The 24188-nt window shown below is 37.3% G+C and overlaps 3 protein-coding genes across 3 annotated transcripts; all 3 read left to right on the top strand.

Moving 5' to 3' along the window:
- The first annotated feature begins 1497 nt into the window (after positions 1–1497).
- On the top strand, positions 1498–4859 carry LOC125235129 (FLYWCH-type zinc finger-containing protein 1-like). The gene is made up of 4 exons (XM_048141574.1): positions 1498–1546; positions 1938–2080; positions 3657–3846; positions 4624–4859. Exons 1-4 carry the CDS (start codon positions 1498–1500, stop codon positions 4857–4859), a joined length of 618 nt encoding a protein of 205 aa, XP_047997531.1.
- Positions 4860–6037: 1178 nt separating this feature from the next.
- On the top strand, positions 6038–10309 carry LOC125241583. Its single transcript, XM_048150133.1, has 3 exons — positions 6038–6258; positions 9199–9415; positions 9832–10309. Exons 1-3 carry the CDS (start codon positions 6138–6140, stop codon positions 9998–10000), a joined length of 507 nt encoding a protein of 168 aa, XP_048006090.1. The 5' UTR covers positions 6038–6137; the 3' UTR covers positions 10001–10309.
- On the top strand, positions 10216–19025 carry LOC125235121. The gene is made up of 6 exons (XM_048141561.1): positions 10216–10273; positions 10426–10583; positions 10952–10985; positions 11390–11473; positions 16977–17186; positions 17952–19025. The coding sequence occupies exons 1-6, from the start codon at positions 10216–10218 to the stop codon at positions 18179–18181; spliced, it is 774 nt and encodes a 257-aa protein (XP_047997518.1). The 3' UTR covers positions 18182–19025.
- Positions 19026–24188: the final 5163 nt, after the last annotated feature.

The following is a 24188-nucleotide window of genomic DNA, read 5'->3' as shown; positions in this document are numbered from 1 at the left end:
TATTAAATAAATAAAAAATATCTTAGATTTATAAAATTTACTTACTTAAATCGTTATTTCAGATATTATTGCTTGTCGTAAGCGCAAACCATTAACGCCAGCTGAAAGACAAGAAAGATACAGGGAAAAGCTGAAACTAAACCCAGAAAAGGAGGAAGAAAGAAAACGAAAAAAAAGACTACTTTATCATAAATCTAAACGGCTAGTTACAGATATGTCACCCAGAGAAAAGAAGAAGGCAAATGATTTATGGAGGCAAAAGAAGAGAGCTCAAAGAAATATGGATTTACAGGGGTTTTCAACTGCAGCATCCAGTTGTGACATGCATGACCTGCAACCTATCCCTATTTATGATAACCCTTTGCCCCCTTTGGTCAAAAAAGAAGAATTTATTGAGTAACTCTTCTATACTTAACCCTTATGTGTATTTCTACGTTTAGATATATGATATATAAAATCTGTTTTTAATGATTTCTTTAACTTTAAAGGGAAGGTTCGTTAGGTCAATTACGATTACTTTCTTAAGAAACTGGTGTTTTACATTTTCTGTTAATGAGTGTTTATTTCAAGAAATATATTTAATTGATGACTGAACACATATATGAACCTTTACTACTTCCGAATATTATTTATTTTATCAAGTGATAGACGATACTTGACGTTAACTTTAATCTCGACTGGGGGGACAAATGTAACTGGTCATTTGTTAGGCAAGATTTATTAAAGAACAAACTAACTTGACATTGGTTTGCAAACAATCCTGACTATGAAATATGGATTTCAGTGAATGTGAAAGAAGAACCTGGGGTTTTCTGAAGTTTCCAAACGGGTTTTGACTCAAGACAAGAAATGACAAACTTTCGGTCTCTAGCTTAGGATTTAGGATTAGCATTAGGATTTTGACATAATAGGTATCACTTGCTACACAAATTATCCCTTCAACATAAACGTCCTGCATTGCCGCAGATTTTCTATAATATTAAAAAAAAAACATTCCAAGTTTCAAAGCGATAGCATAAGTCGTTTTCGAGATATTTAGTAATGTGACAGACAGACAGACATATGGACAGAGCCGCACCATAAGACAGCTATGTTAATGACCAAAACAGTTGCAGTATAAGATTTAGATTAAGTATACAGGTATTAAGTTTAGGTATAGATTTTACCTATCTCATAACTTTGTATTTGCTGTGTTGTAGTAATAAACGAATTCTTTCTTTGTTTCTTTTTTTCTTTATAAGCGTTCCTTTTGTAGGTACCTTTTTGGTACGGAACCCTAAAAATCTCTTTAGACTCCTGTTTACGTACAGTTATAATTATTTCTTGTAAAACAATAAATATTGTTGTTTGAGTGTAAAACAATGAATGTTTCTGATTTTTAATTTCAGATCCAGTATTCGAAACGTCTATACGAGGCGGCACTATAATGTTCTATAAAGGTTACAAGTACTATCAAAAACGGAAGACAGGACTCGCGTTGGAGCGCGTGGTGTGGATATGCGGGACCCACAAGAGGTTCAAGTGCCCCGGCTCCGTGACTACTGTCGTGAACAAGATTGCGAAGATCAATAATGTTCACTATCATAACCCTGTTATTTCACTACCGATGGTGTATAAAGAATGATTTTTTTATTTATCGCAAATCAATCAAAAAATTAATTTATTAGCTGAACTGAAATTTGTTGTTTGTCCTCGTAATTATTACGACGAAGTTATGAACCTAATATTTATATGCCGTTGTGTATAGAACGTTTAAATAGGTACCTACCTATACCACAACGTCTATGAAAGTTTATGAAAAAAAATTGTAAGTTGCCTTTGGATTTTAGATAAATCATTTTAATAAAATGTGAGTTGAGATTTATTGACGATTCCGGAATCACAGAATTTTATAATCAGTATTATTCCACATGGTACATTTATGCATATAATTCCAGGGCTAACAGTGTTCCAGAAGACGGCACGAGGCGGCATCGTGATGTGGTACCAAGGATACAAGTACTACCGCCAGCGCCTAGCAGGCGAGAAGGAGGTGTGGCGGTGCGGCGTGCGGCATAAGCTGCCCTGTCCCGGCTCTGTGGTAACTCTGGCGCAGGAGGTGGTGAAGATCATCCATGCACATTCCCATGATCCAACTAATTGACCAGATATTGCATATCGGATCCAGGGTGCGTAGCCGAATGGCACAAACGCTCACGAAACGAAACGCTCGTAGATATCATATCTATCGCTCTTGTGTATTGGCGCGACAGAGCCAGACTACCCGTCGCGGCGTTTCGTTTTCGTTTCGCGTCGCAAGAATGCCATTCAACTACGGCACCAGGTCTCGTGTGACACTTATTCATCACGCCCAGCTAAAATTGTGTTTCAAATCAAAGTTTGAAAGTGATCTAGATTTATTTTTTGATTTTGTTACTTACTTTCGTTAGTAATAATTAAAATTTTTGATTTAAGTATCTGATGAATAAAGCTGAATAAGGTACCGGCCACATCAGAGCGTCGTAAGACGCGCCCCAGGTGGCGTGGCGGCGGCGTGGCGCGCGCCGCACCGCTTGGCGGCGCGCCTTACGTCCTTCCTATACAAAATGTACTGAGGAGACTTTTTTGAATTACACTCAGGTGGCGTGGCGCGGACGTCCGTTGCGCGCCCCGAGACACGCGACGCTCTGGTGTGGCCGGTCACTAAAACAATCGGCATTTCCATACAACAGGGAATTTGGCTAACATTTGCTAGCACCCTTCTACAGAGAACTAACGTCTACATACTTTTTGTATTTTGTTGTATTTGTTTGTTTTTACTGGAATGAACTACTAAGTGTTTTCAATTTGACTAATGAATAGAGCACGTTCTTTCGTTAACGTTTCAGTATAAATACATATACGGTATTGTGTAATTTGGTAGTTATACTGTTTATTATAGCCAAGTAATAGCAAGTAATATAATATTTTTGGTTCTCGTAAATAACCGTTTGCGACACTGTTCACTTCCTCCTAGGGGCGGGGCGTGAAAATTTTCGTTGATAAAGCCGGAGGGGTTTTCGGGATCTGTTTTGTATTGACTTCTACAGATACTGGAGAATTTTAGGGAACCCGTAGGGAATCGAGTTTTATCGAAGCCCCGCCACTGCTACCTCCATACAATTAAATATATGTTATTTACCGTAACGTTTACGCTATCAAGAAACGCGTTCTAAAACGCCAAAAACTTATGGCAGGGGCTCAAACTCATGTCTCCCAAGTAGTTATATTTATAACATACCACTCTATTTTGTCCTTATTGTACAATCTTAGGCACCGGCCACATCAGAGCGTCGCGTGTCTCGGGGCGCGCAACGGACGTCGGCGCCACGCACCGAGTGTAATTCCACACACATTTTGTATAGGAAGGACGTAAGGCGCGCGCCACGCCGCCGCCACGCCACCTGGGGCGCGTCTTACGTCCTTCCTATACAAAATGTACTGAGGAGACGTTTTTTGAATTACACTGAGGCGGCGTGGCGCGGACGTCCGTTGCGCGCCCCGAGACACGCGACGGTCTGGTGTGGCCGGTCACCTAGATATTAAATATAACTCAATTTATTTATTATTTTTTATTCTAAGTTCAAGAAATTGTAACGCTATTACCATTTCAACAGTTTTAACTATTTTTTTAAGAGCCAATTTTCCAAGTGACAGCCCGAGGCAGCCGCATCCTGTACTTCAGAGGCCACAAGTACCACCGCGAGCGACAGAAGGGCATCAAAATCCGCTGGCAGTGCGGCACCCACCAGAAGAAGGGCTGCCACGGCGCCGTCACCACGCTAGATGACAAAATTGTCAAGATTTCCGTGCACAACCATTTCCCTTGTTTCTTAGATTAGTTATGTTAAAATTTGATACAGGAAGAATGCGACATTTTTTAATTGTTATGATATTTTCATAATTTTAAGTATTACCTACAGTTTCGATACGACGAAAGGAGAATGGACACTTTTGTATGGGCAGTGTCCCATGGATGTATACTGATGAGACATATCTTGTTTGTTATTGTATCAGTGTAGGTACTGCATTTAAATTGACTGTGTAGTTATTTTGTTAATAATTAGGCTTAGTTTTTATCGCATAGTTTCTATTTTGTTTTTCGAATCGAAAAGTCAAGGCTTTTTGAACCACGGGTATGCGATAAAAAGTCCTAAGCCTATTAATAATAAATATTCTGGTACTTTTATGTTCGTAATGCTATTTTAAATCAAATCAGCTCGAAAACAGAAGAAAAACTTGTTTAGATTTTAAATTGAAACAATATATATAATATTACTTGATCAAGTCTTACTTTTTTTTACAAAATAACTTATGTTCAGCACAATCGCTGAGGTTTAGGGGCAATTAATAGAAGTTACTGTTTTATAAATAAAAGGAAAGTTTAATACTGAGAAAGTAATACAAACTTGTTAATAATAACTGGCTGTTTATTGTTGCCCCGAAAATTATTTAATTATCCCTCGAACCAAAATATTTTCAATAAATATAAGTATTGTGTGTTGTGTCTCGTAGCTACTTGTATCTACGAGTATACATTTCTTCAGATTGTGTTTTCAAGACGTCTGCCAAATTACGTACTTACATATAAATATATATTTTTAGCTATATTCCGTCGGACGAATCGCGGCGGTCGCATCCTGTACTTCAGAGGGCACAAGTACCACCGCGAGCGACAGAAGGGCGTCAAGATCCGCTGGCAGTGCGGCACCCACCAGAAGATGGGCTGCCACGGCGCCATCACCACGCTAGAGGACAAAATTGTCAAGGTTTCGGAGCACAACCACTTACCTGGTTTCCTAGATGTGCACCTCAACTGCGACAGATGCGATCACGACTAAACTGCGGTTAAATGTTGTCAATGTAGGGTATATGTCGCAGTAAGATAGATAAAGCCGTTATATAGTTATAACCCTAGGGATATAATTATATGTCGTAACATAGTTAAATGAAAGAGATTAATTGCCATCTTACTAGGAATATAACTATAATATGTTACTAGTTTAGTCATATAATTTATATGACTGGATTAAGTTTAGTGAAATTATTGTAGGCAGGAGTGCGGTGGTGCGGCGGAGGTATAGTTAGTTATAACCCTAGGGATATAATTATATGCCGTAACATAGCTAAACTAAAGCGATTCCTTACATGTTACTAGGAATATAATTATAATACGTTACTAGTTTAGTTATATAATTATATCACTGGATTAAACTTAGTCTAGGGATATAATTATAATACATCTATAGTTAAGTAATATAGTTATATTACCTAATTGTAGCAGTGTAGTGCTGCAAATTGCACTATTTGCGATAAATATCATGTTTATCTTTGTCAGATTAAATTAAAACTGCCATCGCACAAATCCAAATGCAGATACAATTTAAAAAAAGAGTAAATCGGATATTTTGAAAAGAACCGGGAGCATCGGTTCCTACATTTTAGTCCCGGTTGTTTCGCCACCATAAAATTACCGGGATTTACCGGGAAATCAAGAACCGAGAAATACCGGGACCATACCCTAACTGTTACGTTTTAACTAATATAGCTTGCATTCGTTTGTTTAGTTACCAAACCTTGTGTACTATGTTTGATACAAAATAAACTTTGTTCTAACGTCAGTGACGGTGTTGTTATTCCAAATCGTCCCGCTATACAGTATTATAAAACACTGATTTAAACTTGCACGATATTAAATACCGTATTATAATTATATTCCTAGTAAGATGGTTATGAATCGCTTTTGTCTATGTTTACGACATATAATTATATCCCTAGATTCCCTAGGGTTATAACTATATCTCCGCCGCACCGCCGCACTCCTGCCTACAATCATTTCACTAAACTGAATCCAGTCATATAACTATATGACTAAACTAGTAACGTATTATAGTTATATTCCTAGTAAGATAGCAATTAATCGCTTTCGTTTAACTATGTTACGACGTATAATTATATTCCTAGGGTTATAACTATATAACGGCTTTATCTATCTTACTGCGACATATACATACATACATACAGCAATCGGGTTTACAAATGAGCAGTATCAAATGTATCCCTACCCGACGTGACTTGGCTAGCCGAAGTACCTACAACTTGAAGGTGTGACGTCATGCATGTGCTTCGGTCCCGGAGCAACGCGACGGGTGCCGCTACAGTGGCTATTAGCTGCGAAGAATGATTTTATTTTCATTGGCGGAATTCACATCGATCAGCTACGGGAGATGTGTTTAATAAGTAAGTATAATAAGTATGAATATTATTCACGTTTTAAACGTTTAAGTGTTTATTTTTTTAAGTTACAGCGGGGCAAATCCCGACTGGGGGGCAAATGTAACTGATTAATTTCTTCCATGTTTTACAATGTTTCATCATCATTCTCCACGGTTTTACAATGTTTGCATTATTAAATAGAGTGTCCACCGGTTATTTATGGTAGCCATGGTAGGCGTGTTCAGTGGATACTTGTAGAACTCAACATCATAGTGTAATAATGAAAAAAAACTGATTATTAATTAGAATGTGACATTTTGGAGTTGTTATGATAATTTCATAATTTTAAGTATTACCTAATTTTTTGATACGACGAAATTTATTGTATCAGTCTACTTGCATTTATAGTTATTTTATAGTTATTTTATTAATAATAATTAATAAACATTCTAATACTTTTATATTTTTGTTTTTAAGTTTAGCCCTAGAGCAGAAGAAAAACTAGCTTATATTTTAAATTGAGACAATATTTAGGTTTACTGAAGATTAATTACTTCATCAAAAACTATAACTGAAGACTAATGACTACTCCAGTAGTAAGTACGAGGGTTGTTCCGAAAGTTGTTAGCTACTCAGGCTCTACTCATGCGATTTGAATAAATGTTATTCTAGTCTGTGGGATATTTTAATACAAATCATATTCAAAAGAAATTATGAGACTAATGAGAATAATTAATTTACTACAGTTTTTTTTTACCAAAAGCCGTTTTATATGGAATTTCTGACTCCATCAAAATATTTTTTTTAATTTATCGAATCTGGCATGCAAATATTTGTATAGCATGCTGGGATCCCCCCGGGATTGATCAACTGTGTCTTTCTGCTATTTTCCATGCATGAATTACTAGACGTTGGGTTTGTTTGATGTACTTATTTGTATACATCTGATATTCATGGTTTTAGGACATGACTCCTTTGTCACCCTCCACTATGTCGCTAAGTATTATATTTACGCAATCAAGCTCAGTTTTACGTAAATAAACAGTAAAGATTCTCAATTAGTACCTACATATATAAATTAGTACCTAAGATAAATACAATAACTTTTTCAATGAAAAAATAACGTTAAATCACAGTACGAAAGAGTCTGAAGAATTGATCATAAATGTTCGCGTTAATTAGACGTCGACGCGTTCTAATTAAACAAATATAAAGAGTAACTAATCTCTTTCTAAACCCAAATCTACATCATCTTAGTCAATAATGAAAAGTCCCTCAAAACAGTATTAATACAGATCGCATGAATACAACTGGAGCAGCTAAAAACTTTCGGAACAGCCCTCGGAAGGTATTTTTTTAACATAAGTTTTTTCGCAAAAATTACATTTTTGGCATAAGCTTTTATCACCGACTGTACATTTCTTTCAATAGTCATCTACTGCTGAGGTTTAGAATCAAAGATTTTTAAAATATTTCAGATTCAGAAGTTTATTTGCTTAAACATGGTATTTACAATAAGGTCTTAATACTTAAGTAGAACAGTTCTCCTTGTTTAGTCATAGAGACATGCAAGTAATGTGTGTCACATGCATTAATTTAATGTCTACTTACTTATTAACTTGACAATCTTATAACTATCATTATTACCACTAACAATATGTGTCATTCAGATATTCCTTAAGTAAATATGTTTCAAAATTTTACTGTTTCTTAATTTTACCTATCACTTTAACAGTTATTGTTTTAAGTATAAGCGAAAGGTAAAAGGAGTGGTTATTACCTTCTACAAAAATTTTTATTAATAAATTGATTATGATTATGATTATACATTAGTACAGATAGTGGACAAAAAAACTTAAACTATAACTTATATAAAAAATAAATAAACCTAAAAACTACCCTCCAGGCCCTGGCCCCTCGGCAGGGTGCCCATCACGCAAGCAGCATTCCCGCGCTGTATTGCAATAGCAATTCTTTGCGCGAGAAAGCTGCCGGCGCGAGGGTCACCTGTTGCCTCCCTTAACCATTTAAAACCATACCAACCAGTGGTTATTTGTTTTACAAGGTGGCAAAGTTGTTGTTTAACCGCATGTGCAATATTGATTAATACCCGAGCAAGAGAAAGACTCCAATATTGAACCGCGAGCGTAGCGAATGATTCAAAAAGTGGAATCTTGAGCGTTACGAGGGTATCAAAGCACGAAGTTTAAACAAACTTTGCCACCGAGTGAAACACAATTTTTTACCACACCAACACGAACAAAATACTGACTGTAAACATGAAACTAAATCAAATCCATCAATTTATTCAATATTTATGATTCAAAAGCTTAAGACATCAAGTTAAAATTTGTATGAAATTACTTTGCACTCTTGTGGATTTTACGGTGGTGATAAGAAATAAAAACTTCTAAATAATAACTGGCTGCTTTTTGCCAACATATTCTCAATAAGTATATTGAGTTTTACACGTTAAACTTTCGTGAGACATATTCAAATAATTAATTGAAATACGGTTGTACTCACGTTATTATATCGCTATTGCTGCGACATGTTTCGGGCCAATTCGGAGGCCCTTCTTCAGGCATATAGGAGTTCACGCGACCGCGTGAACTCCACATTTAGCCACGGCTTAACTCCTATATGCCTGAAGAGGGGCCTCCGAATTGGCCCGAAACATGTCGCAGCAATAGCGATATAATAACGTGAGTACAACCGTATTTCAATTAATTATATTGAGTTTTGTGCTGCACAACTTGTGCCTCGTGGCTACTTCTACCTAACGCCGTGGCTTGCGTGGGCGACGGTCGCGTGATGGTCGCGCGACGGCGATGCGACGCATACGAAATCAAACCTTATCGATATGGAAGTATGAGACGCGACGGCGCCCACGCAAGACACGGTGTAAGATTGTGTTTTCAATACGTTTGCCAAATTACGTACTAAAAAAGAAATAATTTTTAGCAATATTCCGTCGAACGAAGCGTGGCGGTCGCGTCCTCTGCCACAGGGGGTTCCAATACTACCGAGAGCACCACAACGGCTACGTGGAGAAGTGGCAGTGCGCCGAGCGGCGCAGGAGTGGCTGCATCGCTCGCGCCTCCACCGTCGACCACACCGTCATCAAGTTCACCGACAACCACAACCACGGCCTCATGCCGGAAGCTGATTTAGAACACTGGTTGATACATAGTATCTTTTAAAATACTAATTTGTGTAAAAATATGTATTTCAATGTGCCTTGTGTGTTGCACTCTTTAAAAACACAGTAGTAATATAAATTACACATAAACATAGAAGTTATTATACTTACCTATAGAAATAATTGTGTGTTGTAATGTCCCCAATTTTTGAACATTACAGAAAATTGCAATGTAATATTCAACTTTTCTTACATGACATTAAGAATGAGTTCTGCCAACGCGACGCAACTTAAGTCGCTAATGGAGCTTAACTGTTGCCAACCCATATTCATATTGCAAAAAGATGATCCAAGAAAATGATGTTTCAATCGACATTTGATTGCAAAAAGGAATGTGAAAAAAACTTTATTGATAAACTGGTGCTGCAATGCAAATTAATTTTTCTGTTTTCCAGCGATATTTGTACCAACAAATCGCGGCGGACAAGTACTGATCCTTGGTGGTTTCAAGTACCACCGGGAGCACCGCCACGGGTGCAAGACTCGCTGGCAGTGCGCGGCGCGTCAGCGGCTCGGCTGTCCGGCGACCGCGGTCACCATAGGGGAAGAAATCGTGAAGCTTAGCCACAGTCATAATCATGTGTAAGATAACATAACGACACCGGAAACTGTCAAATGTCGTAAAAAACAAACACCTACTTTTCAGGAGAGTGAAACGTATAAAAAATATTTTTTCTTAATAAACTACATATTTTATTAAGACAAATCTTAAATTAATAGGAATTTTTAAAATATTTAAATTACGGATGTTCTCATGTTAATATATCGCATTCAGCGACATGTTTCGAGTCATATGGAGACCCATCGTCAAGCATGACAGCTCGCGGCGGCTAGAGTGTGAACTGCTGACGTGTTCGCTAAAAATAAATGTAATATTTTTATGTAATCGTATTTTTCCTTACAATCGTAGTTTAATAACTATTAGTTACCTCCTACCATTTTGTTTTCCAGCAACTTTTTGTATCTACTAAAACTTGGTTTTGTTTCAGCGGCCGTATTCATACGATCCAGGAAAGGCGGCCGAGTGCTTTGCTTCGAAGGCTACAGATATCACCGCAGAGCGCAGCGCGGGATGAAAACGCGATGGCTTTGCGGCACACACGCCAGGTTTCGGTGCAAGGGCTCCGTCATTACCGTCGACGATATGGTCTTGAGGGCCGCTAACCAACCCCATAACCATCCTGAGACTCACTACACGTAGTGAGAAAATAATTTATAATGTGGACTGAATTTCATAACTTCAGAAAACTCTTCAATACTTATTTCGTATGTTTTGGCACATGGTTAATTTAACGTTAATTATTTTTTAGCCCAATTTAAACAGTTTGCGTAATGTGTTGAGCCGAGTGATTAATTTGACTCCAAATTGTATATAATTTGCATTTTTGGTGCATTTTTTTTAATAAATAAACGCACAATGTGAATGGCATGAAAGAATTTAAATAGGCTCGACACATAATGATAAACTGTGTGTAATAAAAACGGTATTTTAAGGTATGATTTCTTTTGTTTCAGGTAAATCCTCTTTGTCTTAAAGGTCTCAAGGCAGGTAGGTGAGAGAATAACAAACACCGGGGACAACTTTAATCCTATTTTTATATGTATGTATAACCACTAACATAAATTATATCATACAAAATCTATTATTTCCAGAAATCGCATTTTGTGCGTCACCACATACTAAAAGCCGTCAAAATGACGTAAGTCACTAAGAATGTCGCAAATCGTTATTGCTTGATGGCTATCTGTCATAGGAATATTCATAATTTGTGTAAGTAGTTTTAAGAATAAGTCTAAAGGTACATGTACTGCATATGTGTCCAACAGCAAGTACCTACCTAACTAGATAAGTTAGGTCCCTAACGTTAGGTACCGCGTTAGGTACTTGCGCAGTGTCGCTCGGTAAACGTGAACTGCAGTATGGATCCACCTTAACAAACTACATACTTCCAGGGTTCTACTACGGAACATCCAAGCTAGGAAACAAGGTGCTATATTACCGTGGCTACAAATACCACCGCAAGCAGGAGAAGGACGGTAAAACCACGTGGCATTGCGGAACGCACCGCCGCAGCGGCTGCACGGGCACTGTCACTACCTATGAGGGCCAGTTTTTGAGAGCACATAACCATAATCATGGTCCTATGATCTTTGAAGACTTCTAACGCAATATCTAACTACATCCAAGATCCTAGTTGCGAAGACGTGTGAGCAGAGTCATCATCATCCTTGCGTTATCCCGGCTTTTGCTACGGGTCATGGGAACCTGGGGTCCGCTTTGACAACTAATCCCAAGATTTGGCGTAGGCACTAGTTTTAGCGACTGCTATATGACCTTCCAACCCGAAGGGTAAACTAGACCCTATTGGAATTAGTCCGGTTTCTCACGATGTTTTCCTTCACCGAAAAACGACTGGCAAATATCAAATGACATTTCGCACAAAAATTCCGAAAAACTCATTGGTGCGACCTGCGACCTCCTGAACAAAAGCCACACGTACTTACCGCTAGGCTATTACCAGCGCTTACATGTGGAGCAGAGTCATGCCTCATGACTCAAAATAAAGATTCCATTAAATGTAAGGAGCGTTACGACATTAATTTGTATTTTTTTGTGGTACAATAAAATGCTCAAATAAACTTTTTATTAATGTGAGAAAAAAAATAGTTTCCATCAGATAGACTAGTAATTTTATTAATATATAAAATGAATTAAAGGAAGTAACTAAAATAATCTTAAAGGTTTCATTTACCTGGCAACCCATTATTTATTTAAAAAATAAATATGTGTTTTATTATTTATTTCTTTAGTTTAAAATGTCCTATATTACTGATAAGTCCGTAGTATTTTCGAAATGGATTTTATAAGCGAGTTCATCCTCGTCAGTTATCAGAGGCATCTTCAGAAAAAAATACAATGAATACAATTTTCCAGGGTTATTTTTCGGAATATCACACCTAGGTAATAAGATAGCGTTCTACAGAGGCTACAAGCACCACAAGAAACGCGATTCAGGCAAAAAAACCGCCTGGCACTGCGGCACCCACAGGAAACGCGGCTGCAAGGGCATGGTCACCACCATTGAAGACAGAGTTGTCAAGTTCACTGGACATTATCACTACCCAGTACTTTAGAATTATCACCTAGTCAACACACCAAATATTGGGTTTACATATCCACAAAAAACACAATTTTTGGGTCCCTCCTCACGGTAGGTTATACATTTTTGCATGTTACATATCCGATACTTTAATGAGGCATTTTTTGTATTGTACGTAAAGTACTTATATGTGTGAAAGTGCAAATGTTTTTTGTTTATAAATAATCTATAATTGTATTTGTCTTGACGTGTTGTGATAAATAATGTAAAAAAAGATTGTAGAAATGATTCCAAATCATAATTCAATCGATACCAAATGTTTTTTGTTTATAAATAATCTATAAGTGTATTTGTCTTGACGTGTTGTGATAAATAATGTAAAAAAAGATTGTAGAAATGATTCCAAATCATAATTCAACCTTGTATGGTACATTTTGTACTACAGGTACATTTTGTGCTAAGGCATTTGTGTTTTAACGATATAATTCGCAATTTATTTCTTCTCTCTATGAATTGTGATTTGTAAGTGCACAATATAATACCATAATTGCTGTGACATTCAATATAAGTTTGAAAATAACTATGTTTATGTCATTCATTATATTCAATTCCTATTAAACAAATCATTATGTACATACATATTTTCCTTTATTAATAGTATGTACTTATAACTTAATCTTATAAAAGGATTTAATTCTGTGGGCCTAGTGAAAAAGGCCCACAGAATTGTAAAACCTCTTAAGGTCCTAATCCAACAGAACCAAATTTTCTCAACATATAATTTGTTTCGTCACTTTAACTAACAAAATTAATTCCAGGTGTAGGTAGGATGGTACGTAGGTTGTTGTTTTATTTTCCATTTCTATTTAGGGGTTATGTTTTATTATAGTTAGGTTTGGGCTGACACGGCAGGGTGGACGCATACTATACCACAACGGCTACAATTAGCACGTCCAACAGTATAGTACGAGTAGTTCCAGAACTAGATGGCACTGTGGGACGCACCAGCGGCGCGGAGGTTGCAAGACCTCCCTGGCAGGCAATTATGGTCGCGCGATTAATGATAAAACATCAGGCCGTCCCTATCGCACTATTGGTAAGTGCGATAGGGACGGCCAGATGTTTTATCATTTATCACGTGACCATGATTGCCCTGCTGGTCACTATCGAAGATGTTCTGGTCAATGTCAAAGAAACTTACAACCACGACCCTACTGATAGAGGACCGGATTTAACAAAAAGATACTAATCGAGCTAGTTGTTTGTTATATAATTATATAATGATTCGTGCCTGTGAGTATTGTATGGAAGTAATTGAAAGTTCAGTCTCTGTGCTCAATAAACTAGATTTTGTATTTTGCATAAAGATTATACAGAACTAGCTTTTACCCGCGGCTTCGCCCGCGTAATAAAAGTATTGTTATTGAAACGTTTACAAAAAATTAACTTTTTTGACTGACTGTACCTTACACATATTACTATTGTTTTAAAAGAAATTCTTGCAATGATTGCAGAATTGTTACACAGCGACCACAGCGTAGGTAGTAGGTACGAATATGTATGTATTTTACCTATATAAATATTTATACTGGGGAAACTTCATACAACCCACATAGCCAGCATCTCGACGCTATGGTCGGTAGGGTAAAAAGTACTTCCTTGCATTATCGCTTACAATTTTTTCCATTTTGCTTATACTTATTGCAAACGTAAACATATAAAAGGCAAGCAAACAACGATCTTCTTACAGCACATTGAATGTAATAGTTATTACGGATGCAGGATACTCGCCGATGCCTACTTACTAATACCTTTCCACTGAGCCACCTGCATTTTACACTGCCTAGATATCGATTGCCGACCGATTATTCCGACCCCAATCCCTATTCTTATCCCCGTCCCTATCTCTATCTTTATCTCCGTCCCCGTCCCCGTCCCGTCCCTGTCCCTGTCTCTGTCCCCGTCCCTCCCCTATCCCCATCCCCGTCCCCTATTTTTATCCCTATTTCTATCCCTATCCCTATCCCTATCGCTATCGCTGTTGCTGTCGCTGTCGCTGTCGCTGTCGCTATCCCTATCGCTATCGCTATCGCTATCGCTATCGCTATCGCTATCGCTATCGCTATCCCTATCCCTATCGCTATCCCTATCCCTATCGCTATCCCTATCCCTATCCCTATCCCTATCCCTATCCCTATCCCTATCCCTAACCCTAACCCTAACCCTAACCCTAACCCTATCCCGTTCCTGTCCCTGTCCCTGTCCCTGGCCCTGTCCCTGTCCCTGTCCCTCATTAGATTTTAAAATCGTTGTATTTACCCGATAAACCATAAAAACGATACCCATATTGTGTTTTTGACTTTACCCCCTTTGCACCCCTTTAGGGGTCAAATTTTCAAAAAACCTGAAACATGTATTTAGTCATATGTCTTTAGGAATCCTCCTGTGAAGTTTCGAATAAAATAGTCAATTGTTTCCCCATACAAACTTTGAACCCCCATTCCACCCTTTTAAGAGGAGAATTTTGAAAAATCCTTTCTTAGTGTTCCTCTACGCCATATAAGGAACCTATGTGCCAAATTTGAAATCTCTAGGACCAGCGGTTTCGGCTGTGTGTTGATATGTCAATCAGTCAGTCAATATCTTCTTTTATATATTTAAACCCCATTGCACCACAACAGGGGAGAAGCTATTTCACTTCCGCCTCGTTAGATTTTAAAAACGTTGTGTTTATCGTGATCAGCGACCCGATAAACCATAAAAACGATACCCATATTGATTTTTTGACTTTATCACCCCCTTTTCACCCTTTAGGGGTTAAATTTTCAAAAAACCTGCAATACGTATTCAGTCATATGTCATAAGGAATCTTCCTGTGAAGTTTCGAATAAAATAGTCAAACTAATCTAGTTTCCCCATACAAACTTTGAACCCCCATTTGACCCCCTTAGGAAGTGAATTTTGGAAAATTCTGTCTTAGTGCTCCTCTACACTATATAAGGAACCTACGTGCCAAATTTGAAATCTCTAGGACCAGCGGTTTCGGCTGTGTGTTGATATGTCAGTCAGTCAGTTAATATCTTCTTTTATATATTTTTTTGATATTTAAATCCCATTGCACCACAACAGGGGAGAAGGTATTTCACTTCCGCCTCGTTAGATTTTAAAAACGTTGTATTTATCGTGATCAGCGACCCGATAAACCATAAAAACGATACCCATATTGATTTTTGACTTTATCACCCCCTTTCACCCTTTTAGGGGTTAAATTTTCAAAAAACCTGAAACACGTATTCAGTCAAATGTCTTAAGGAATCTTCCTGTGAAGTTTCGAATAAAATAGTCAAACTAATCTAGTTTCCCCATACAAACTTTGAACCCCCATTTGACCCCCTTAGGAAGTGAATTTTGGAAAATTCTGTCTTAGTGCTCCTCTACACTATATAAGGAACCTACGTGCCAAATTTGAAATCTCTAGGACCAGCGGTTTCGGCTGTGTGTTGATATGTCAGTCAGTCAGTCAATATCTTCTTTTATATATTTTTTTGATATTTAAATCCCATTGCACCACAACAGGGGAGAATGTATTTCACTTCCGCCTCGTTAGATTTTAAAAACGTTGTATTTATCGTGATCAGCGACCCGATAAACCATAAAAACGATACCCATATTTATTTTTTGACTTTATCACCCCCTTTCACCCTTTTAGGGGTTAAATTTTCAAAAAACCTGAAACACGTATTCAGTCAAATGTCTTAAGGAATCTTCCTGTGAAGTTTCGAATAAAATAGTCAAACTAATCTTGTTTCCCCATACAAACTTTGAACCCTCATTTGACCCCCTTAGGAGGTGAATTTTGGAAAATCCTTTCTTAGTGCTCCTCTACACTATATAAGGAACCTACGTGCCAAATTTGAAATCTCTAGGACCAGCGGTTTTGGCTGTGCGTTGATATGTCAGTCAGTCAGTCAGTCAGTCAGCTTCTTCTTTTATATATTTAGAAGTAAAAAAATAGAATTTGACTCGCTCATACATATCCAGATTTCGATATACACCGTGTTTTTTTGTTTTCCGTTAAATTCAACACGCAGTTAGGTTCATCATCAGTAATCATCCTGTATATCACTTTTAGTTAATTTCGCAAAAAAAAAATGTTCATCATTTCATACATAATAAATTAATTTATTAGTGTGAGAGACCCTTAAGAATTACATTCAAGTTAGTGTCAAGTGATTGACGGCACATGTCAAGACAAATAACATTAGGAATTGGTAAAGACTGTCACCCACGTGTTCAGTAATTATCTTAATTTTTTTAATAACTCGATAACCGTAAAAGTTAGGACGCTTGTTTCTTAGAGAAATTGTATTGTATTTGATCTAAAGAATTCAATAAAAACAGGGTGTATTTAAGCGACCAATGTTATTTCTCACTCTTAGCTTTCTTCGGAGTATCACGACAAGGCGGCCGCGTCCTGTACTACCACGGGTACAAGTACCACGTGAAGAGGAGCCTGATCTCCAAGACCCAGTGGCAGTGCGGCACGCACCAGCGCCGCGCCGGCTGCACTGCCTCCATCACCACCGTCGACGATGTTGTTGTACGGTGCAATGATAACCACAACCACGAGAGTTCTATCAAAGGACCGGGTAGAAAAACGAATATGTATCATTTCGATACGAATTACTAAACAAGGAAAAGATACTAAACATATCATCATCATCATCATTACCTTGCCCTTTTCCCATTATTTGGGGTCAGCACAGCAGATCATCTTCCTCCATTCCTCTCTATCAGCCGTCATTTCCATATCATTGTTCACACAATCCATCCATCTTTTCTTAGGCCTTCCACTACCATTGTATCCATCCACCTTCATATTTACCACTCTTTTTATAAGCGGCAACCCGCACTCAGGCGACGCACGTCATAAGACGTGAAACGGACGTCAGCGTCTTAAGACGTGCGCCACCTGTGTGGATAGTCCCTAATGTTGCGAAGACTAAAATTATCTAGTTGAAATTAATAGAAACAGTAGTAGAGAATTTAATGATGTCACGGCGTGTAGTAAATATTATAGGACTTCGTATCGTTACGGAAACGTACGAACGTGTCATGCTATTTCAGTAAGTCCCAGTACAAGATGTACTGACATTAACTGAGCTAGCATGACAAATACGAACGTTTCCGGAAAAATATGAAGGAAACCCTTTTCGAACTACATCTGTAATTCTGTACTATACATATATCTTACCTACTGGAACGATCCTATCATTTACTACAAATTGTATATAAACTGTTGTACACAATAAAGTGATTACTATTACTACTATTACATTACTAAGTATATTAATTTATTTTCTAATAGGTAGGCTGTATTCTATGTTAATCTAACTAGTTTTGTTATTTTGCAGGTTCTTTAGTAGTCGCAATTATAAAGCATAGAACCATAGCCAAGAGATCGCTCGTTTGGCGGTTTTTCGAGTTGGACGCGGACAACCAAAGGCACGCCATCTGTACACTGTGCCAATCAAAACTATCGCGCGGCGGCGAGGGCAAGGCCGCTGGAACCTCTTCGCTGAAGAAACACTTGAAGAAGAAGCACGTGAATCAGTACATGGCAGTTTATGGACCCATCGAATAACTAAGCTTAGTGCTCGAAATTTCGATAATCGCACTCATGCATGCGAATATAATAGAACGAAGGGGGGGGTAAAGCTTTCTAGGACGCGTATTGCGTACTTTCCTGTGTATCTACAGAGTGGCCCAAAATATAATATATGTATATACAGCCTGTTTTTATTGAATTCCGTTTAGTTTTTTTAGATCAAATAAAATTAATTTCTTTAGGAAATTAGCGTATTACCTCTCACGGTTATCGAGTTATTAAAAAATAAAAATAATTACTGAACACGTGTGTGACAGCCTTTACCACTTCCCAATGTTATTTGTTATGACATGTGCCGTCACTCACTTTGACACTAATTTGAATATAATTCCTAAGATCCTCACACGTATGTATGAAAACGACGAAAATATGTTTTGCGAATTCAACTAAAAGTGTAAAACAGGGTGGTTCCTGATAACGAACCTAACGACATGTTGGATTTAACGGAAAACAAAAAAAAACACAGTATATAAATATTATGTATTGTATATTTCTACATTCACCATGGATATTTCAACAGTATTTATGTCCATTTCACAAGATTTTGCAATGTAGACCAATTGTGTACAGACATTTTTTCCAGATTCGTTTCAGCCTACTTATGTAAATTCACCTAATTTAACACTATAAATTATAGTTTGTAATCAATCTTAAAACCCTAGCCCGTTTATTGATTACAAACATTAGGATATTTTACAAGCCATACGTGCAATAAGTTAGACGAAAGTCATACTAGAGGTGCAGCGCATATCGTTAATTTTTTGTTCTAATATTAGCGTTTGTACTTCAAAGCCAAAGGAGATATTTTGAAGACTATTCGATTTATTTGGTCAAAAATTAGTAAGGTTTCATATTTTAATTTGTGTAAGGACAGAAAAATAACAATACAAACGTTTGTCAACGTATTTTGGGCCACCCTGTACAACCTCAGATTTTCTGACTATAATAAAATAACGAATATAATAAAATAACGCATTTTCAGATAGCGGATAAGCCCGATTAGCAATTTTTTTTCGATAGTGGGCGTGAAGCAAGTCTTGGTGGCTCAGTTGGCAGAGCGCTGGAGTATCGATCCAGAGGCCGTAGTCTTTAGGTTTTCCAAAATTTATTCTAAGTTTGCAGACGTTTCTGCTAATCAGAAGTTAAATTTGGTTAATCGTAACTGTAAAATATGACTTCTCCGGTTGCCGGTTATAGCCTCTTACGGTAGATGTCTAACCTTAGTTTTTCTGGCTTGGTTGAAATCTTGGTGGCTCAGTTGGCAGAGCGCTGGAACTGTTTTCCACTTTTAAATTTATTCTAAGCCTATTTCTGCTAATCAGTATGTATTAATGTATGTATGTAACAAACAATGTACGCAGTTAAATGAATTAAGAGATTTCATTTGATGTGTCTTGATTACCGTCATACTCAAACAAAAATGCAAGCCTCGTATAGAATAGGTATCGTAGAGGTCAATTTATGACACGAGATCAAAAGAATATTAATTATACATAATCACCTATTTGATTGACATTTGATTGATTAAGTCAATGAAATATTGTTAGTACTTAGTTGATTTTAACGGATTTCTACAGAATAGCTGCAGTAACTCGAAATCAGATAACTTGCCGAAAATTTTATGACTTCACTTATTTTATCTCAGATATTTACCTATTTCCGATACCTATTCATATGTGGCACTCAAAAACTGATATCAGAAGTATTAGAAATCGTTAAATTTCTTTGTCAGAAAATTAATTAAATATGTGTAAAATAGGCTACAAATTATTAATACGTTTTGAGGAACATCGTGACTATTATTTATACCTACTTATCTCCCATGTAAAGTTTACCTAATTTTAAACAAATGACATGCGGTTATGTCATTTATTTAAAATTAGGTAAACTGCAATTTTTTTAATGATTATATTGGAAATGAAAATGAAATATTTATTTTTCATTATTTGCGCATATTATGAACATCAAATAAAGCTACCAGCTGTATACACACCTAGTGGCGGGCGCATTCTGCTGCACCAGACCAGGGGCAAAACTATAGTATGAATTTTCTGAGAATTTTTTTTGCTTTTGCCGTTATCTGTTAAACAAAAGCCTTTGTTTCTATTATTCACGGCGGCTAGCTCCCGTTTAAACGGCACGCGCTAAGTCTCAGTGTAGTTAAAAAGCAATGTATTCAGGCGGCGTGGCGGAGACGTCCGTTCCGCGCCGCAAGACATGCGTCTCATGAGTGTGGACGCTGCCTTAAATGCCTTTTTATTTTATATCTATATTTTACGAATGAAATTACAACAATTTTTTTTTTGTTTTCAGTAACGTTCTTGAAAACTAGCAGAGGAGGTCTATCACTACTCTACCAAGGATATAAATACTACCGGCAATACAACATCGGTGCGAAAACGCGATGGACGTGCGAGATGCGAAGATGTTCATGTAACGCAGTTGTAGTAACTATAGACAACGACGTTGTCAGGTGTCACAACCGTCACAACCATCGCAAAAATACAGATTAAACTAAAATTATGTAGGTATACCGACCTACCATCGTTGATTACAAAAACAATACATGTCAGAAAATTGGTTAGGGAAAATTAAATACAGGAAGTCAAATTTTATATCCATGAATAAACTAAAAATAAAAATAAAAACATTGTCTATGGTCACAATTAGGAACACAATTATTATAGTAGCTTTAGGTAGTTACTGTAGTACGTAGACAAAATCTTCTTGATAAGAAATATGTGTGCGTTCTCATTATAACAAGACTACGATGCAGTTAAGATAGAACACTTTTACGGTACATTCCGTTACGCTTACGCCGTGTCTTGCGTGGGCGACGGTCGCGCGACCGTCGCCGTCGCGTCTCATACTTCCATATCGATGAGGTTTGATTTCGTATGCGTCGCATCGCCGTCGCGCGACCATCGCGCGACCGTCGCCCACGCAAGCCACGGCGTTATACTCATGAGCAGTGATGATCGGAACTATGGGAGCAAAACTTTAACAAAACCTTAGAGCTGACATAAATTTCAAATAAAACCAAGATTTTTATTTTCAGATCAGTGTTACATTTGATTTTATACCTGAATCCAAGATTTCTAATACATTACTACAAGGATATTAATATTTTCATGGCTGTATAAGTACTCTAAAATGTCCACTTAGCAAGTTTTGTTAAAGTTTTGCTCCCATAGTTCCGATCACTGCTCATGAGTTACATTGTGTGTAAACAAAAAGAAAGGAACGGGTGAATTGGCACGCTTCTGGTAGGCTCCGGTAGACATAACGATGACTAGTTCCAGAAGATCGCAAGTTCGAATCTATTCACACTTTTTAATTTTTATCTGGGTTTTTTTTAAATATATTGCACATTTAAATTTATTTACCGTACAGTACTAATAAGTACCTTGTAGAAAAAATACTGTAAGTACTTGGGGACAGAGCTTATACAAATTCAGTATTGCCAAATTGATCTAGAGGTAAGAACTCCTCAACTAGCGCGCGCGCTCCTCAAGAGCGCGAAATAATCTTCAGTAAATGTGTACTTATTCCAATCGTTGTGTCTTTTAACCCACATTTAAAATGATTAAAAAACTACTCTTATGTCAATTGTGTTTACAGGTATGTTTTATTTTCAGTGACATTCCAGAGAAGTAAGAAAGGCGGTCAAGTTCTATACTACAAGGGGTACAAGTACTACCACCACAGCAAAGTCGGGCTGAAGACGCGATGGAAGTGCGAAAGGCAAAAACTTTATTGCAACGCAACGGTAATCACAATAGACGACATAGTGGTCAGATCTACAGACAATCATAAACATTAACAACGGACGATTTGGGCCGTGCGAACTCGCATGCGATTTTAGTTATGTACATTGCGGGCTGTTGAGGTTACATGCAATTTTGGACAGCCATCAAATACCGCTATGTAGTATGCGAGTTGTCGTACCGTCTAATTGGGCCCTAAGTGCGTTTTCACATTATCCGATCCGATATCGGATGTCGGACCGATATCCCATATATTACAGGCGCCATCTTGGATTTTTTCCCTTGAAATCCTTCCGACATCTGATATCGGATCGGATAATGTGAAAACGCACTAAGAGTGAAACGCGACGCGAGTTTTTATAATTACTAAACTTTTCAAGCTTTTCAATATACATATTATTATGTAAAACTAATAAGTGTACACCTTTTATATTAGTATTAAAAAAATCATGTTTTCCTTTTGTGTTTTCCGTGGTGAAAGGTAAATTTAAATACTGCTCAGGATTAGATAGATATGACGACATAAGTAGGTAATTTGTTATTTTTTCAATCACATTTAAACTGACGAAATTGGGCATTCGCGCCTTACACCATGGGGGTACAAGTACTATCGCCACAGAGTCAGCGACATCAAGACGAGATGGCAGTGCGAAATGCAGAAACGCGCTTACAACGCGGCGGTAATCACTGTAGAAGACATGGTGGTGAAGTGTACTGATGACGTAGCTGAATAGCATTTCTGCGACGCGAAACGAAAACGAAACGCCGCGAAAGCTCTGTCGCGCCAATACGCAAGAGCGATAGAGATAGATATCTACGAGGGTTTCGTTTCGTGAACGTTTGTGCCATTCGGCTACGTACCCTGATATTCCTGATAACCATGAGCGACCAACGGACCAGCAGACTGGTTAGGAAAGTCGTCACATACATACTCAACAGCAAGTCTCTCTTAGTGGATACATGGCTTAATTTTTAGTTTTGTATTAATTTAGTACTCTTAAGTGTACCTAATTAAGCTTTTTCTTTCGTGTATGGTATATTTTTATGTTTATTGACCGCAGCGAAGCAAGGGCTACGTTTTAACTCAAGCAGTTTGCTTTTGTATGTCCGGATGTCTCGCTCTACAGCTCGCATTTCCCAACCGATTCGCGTGAAATTTTGTGACCAGATTCTATGACTCAATAAAATTTTTTTGTCGTCCCAGATTTTGGAAATTGTAAAAATTTACAAAGTCATGGGGCCTCACGCCTTAATTTTTAGCCGTATCGATATCTTAAAAGTCTTGTCTTTTAGATGCATGTATATAGAGTGCTTGGCAAAAAAATCAGACGTTTTAGAACACAGGTTTAGACGGTAGATGTAAAAATATGTAATATTGCATGAGAATAAGCATTTTAATTTCGCCAATCTACGTATGTGTTAGGGTGGCTCAGTGGTAAGTCACCGTGCTTTTTTTCAAATTTCTAATCACCAAGTTCTGCGTTCGAATCCTCCAGGTGCCATAATTTTTGTATTTTTTTGCATTTGAATTTTGTATTATAATAATTATATTTTAACCAACTAAGCGATATATACATTTTATATACATATAATCATTTTTTTTTTCAGTAGAAAGTAAAATCCTGTTTGCTTGATGATCGAAATTTGCATTTTTATGTCCGTATATTTTCCTCTATTCAACTGATTCTCGTAAAATTTAATTATGTAACGAGACTATTTATATTTATTTTTTATGATCCAGTGTTTAATAATTTTGAAGTACAAAAAAAAACTTATTATTTATAAATAAATGTAGTGCCGAAGATGGCAAAAATAAGTACTAACCAATTTGATATAGAAAGGATGAGCTGAAATAATTACGATGCCTCTCCTACAACGTCACGCCACAATATTCTCACAGATGGCGTTAAACAGAAGATAAAAACTTACCTCGGAAAAATCAACAAAATTGTGTCTGACCAGAGACCTATATAACTTCGTCTGACTAAGACTCTATACTCTCTGGTTTGACTAAAGAAAACGGACGCAAACATTAAAAATTTGTGCGTGGAGTCCTCTCCGCGCGGCATAAGTGAAACTTCGTAACATAATTATGATAGCTGTTGGCAACAAGAAGAAAAATAATAAAAATACAAAAAGTTTTGCATTTGCCGGGAATCGAACCTAGAAATATGACCAGCATGAGGGCAAAAATGTACCATGAATGACACTGCACC

Source organism: Leguminivora glycinivorella, chromosome 2, assembly GCF_023078275.1.
Source record: "Leguminivora glycinivorella isolate SPB_JAAS2020 chromosome 2, LegGlyc_1.1, whole genome shotgun sequence".
Classification (NCBI taxonomy): domain Eukaryota; kingdom Metazoa; phylum Arthropoda; class Insecta; order Lepidoptera; family Tortricidae; genus Leguminivora; species Leguminivora glycinivorella.
This window is presented reverse-complemented; position numbering and strand designations above follow the sequence as displayed.

Coding starts and splice junctions, on each gene's coding strand:
- LOC125235129 (XM_048141574.1), top strand. CDS start 1,498: ATGCGGGACCCACAAGAGGTTCAAGTGCCCCGGCTCCGTGACTACTGT. Junction 1,547..1,937: donor CCGGCTCCGTGACTACTGTC/GTGAACAAGATT, acceptor ATATAATTCCAG/GGCTAACAGTGTTCCAGAAG. Junction 2,081..3,656: donor TGCCCTGTCCCGGCTCTGTG/GTAACTCTGGCG, acceptor TTTTTTTAAGAG/CCAATTTTCCAAGTGACAGC.
- LOC125241583 (XM_048150133.1), top strand. CDS start 6,138: ATGTGCTTCGGTCCCGGAGCAACGCGACGGGTGCCGCTACAGTGGCTA. Junction 6,259..9,198: donor ACGGGAGATGTGTTTAATAA/GTAAGTATAATA, acceptor AATAATTTTTAG/CAATATTCCGTCGAACGAAG. Junction 9,416..9,831: donor GAAGCTGATTTAGAACACTG/GTTGATACATAG, acceptor TCTGTTTTCCAG/CGATATTTGTACCAACAAAT.
- LOC125235121 (XM_048141561.1), top strand. CDS start 10,216: ATGTTTCGAGTCATATGGAGACCCATCGTCAAGCATGACAGCTCGCGG. Junction 10,274..10,425: donor CAGCTCGCGGCGGCTAGAGT/GTGAACTGCTGA, acceptor GTTTTGTTTCAG/CGGCCGTATTCATACGATCC. Junction 10,584..10,951: donor TCATTACCGTCGACGATATG/GTCTTGAGGGCC, acceptor CTTTTGTTTCAG/GTAAATCCTCTTTGTCTTAA.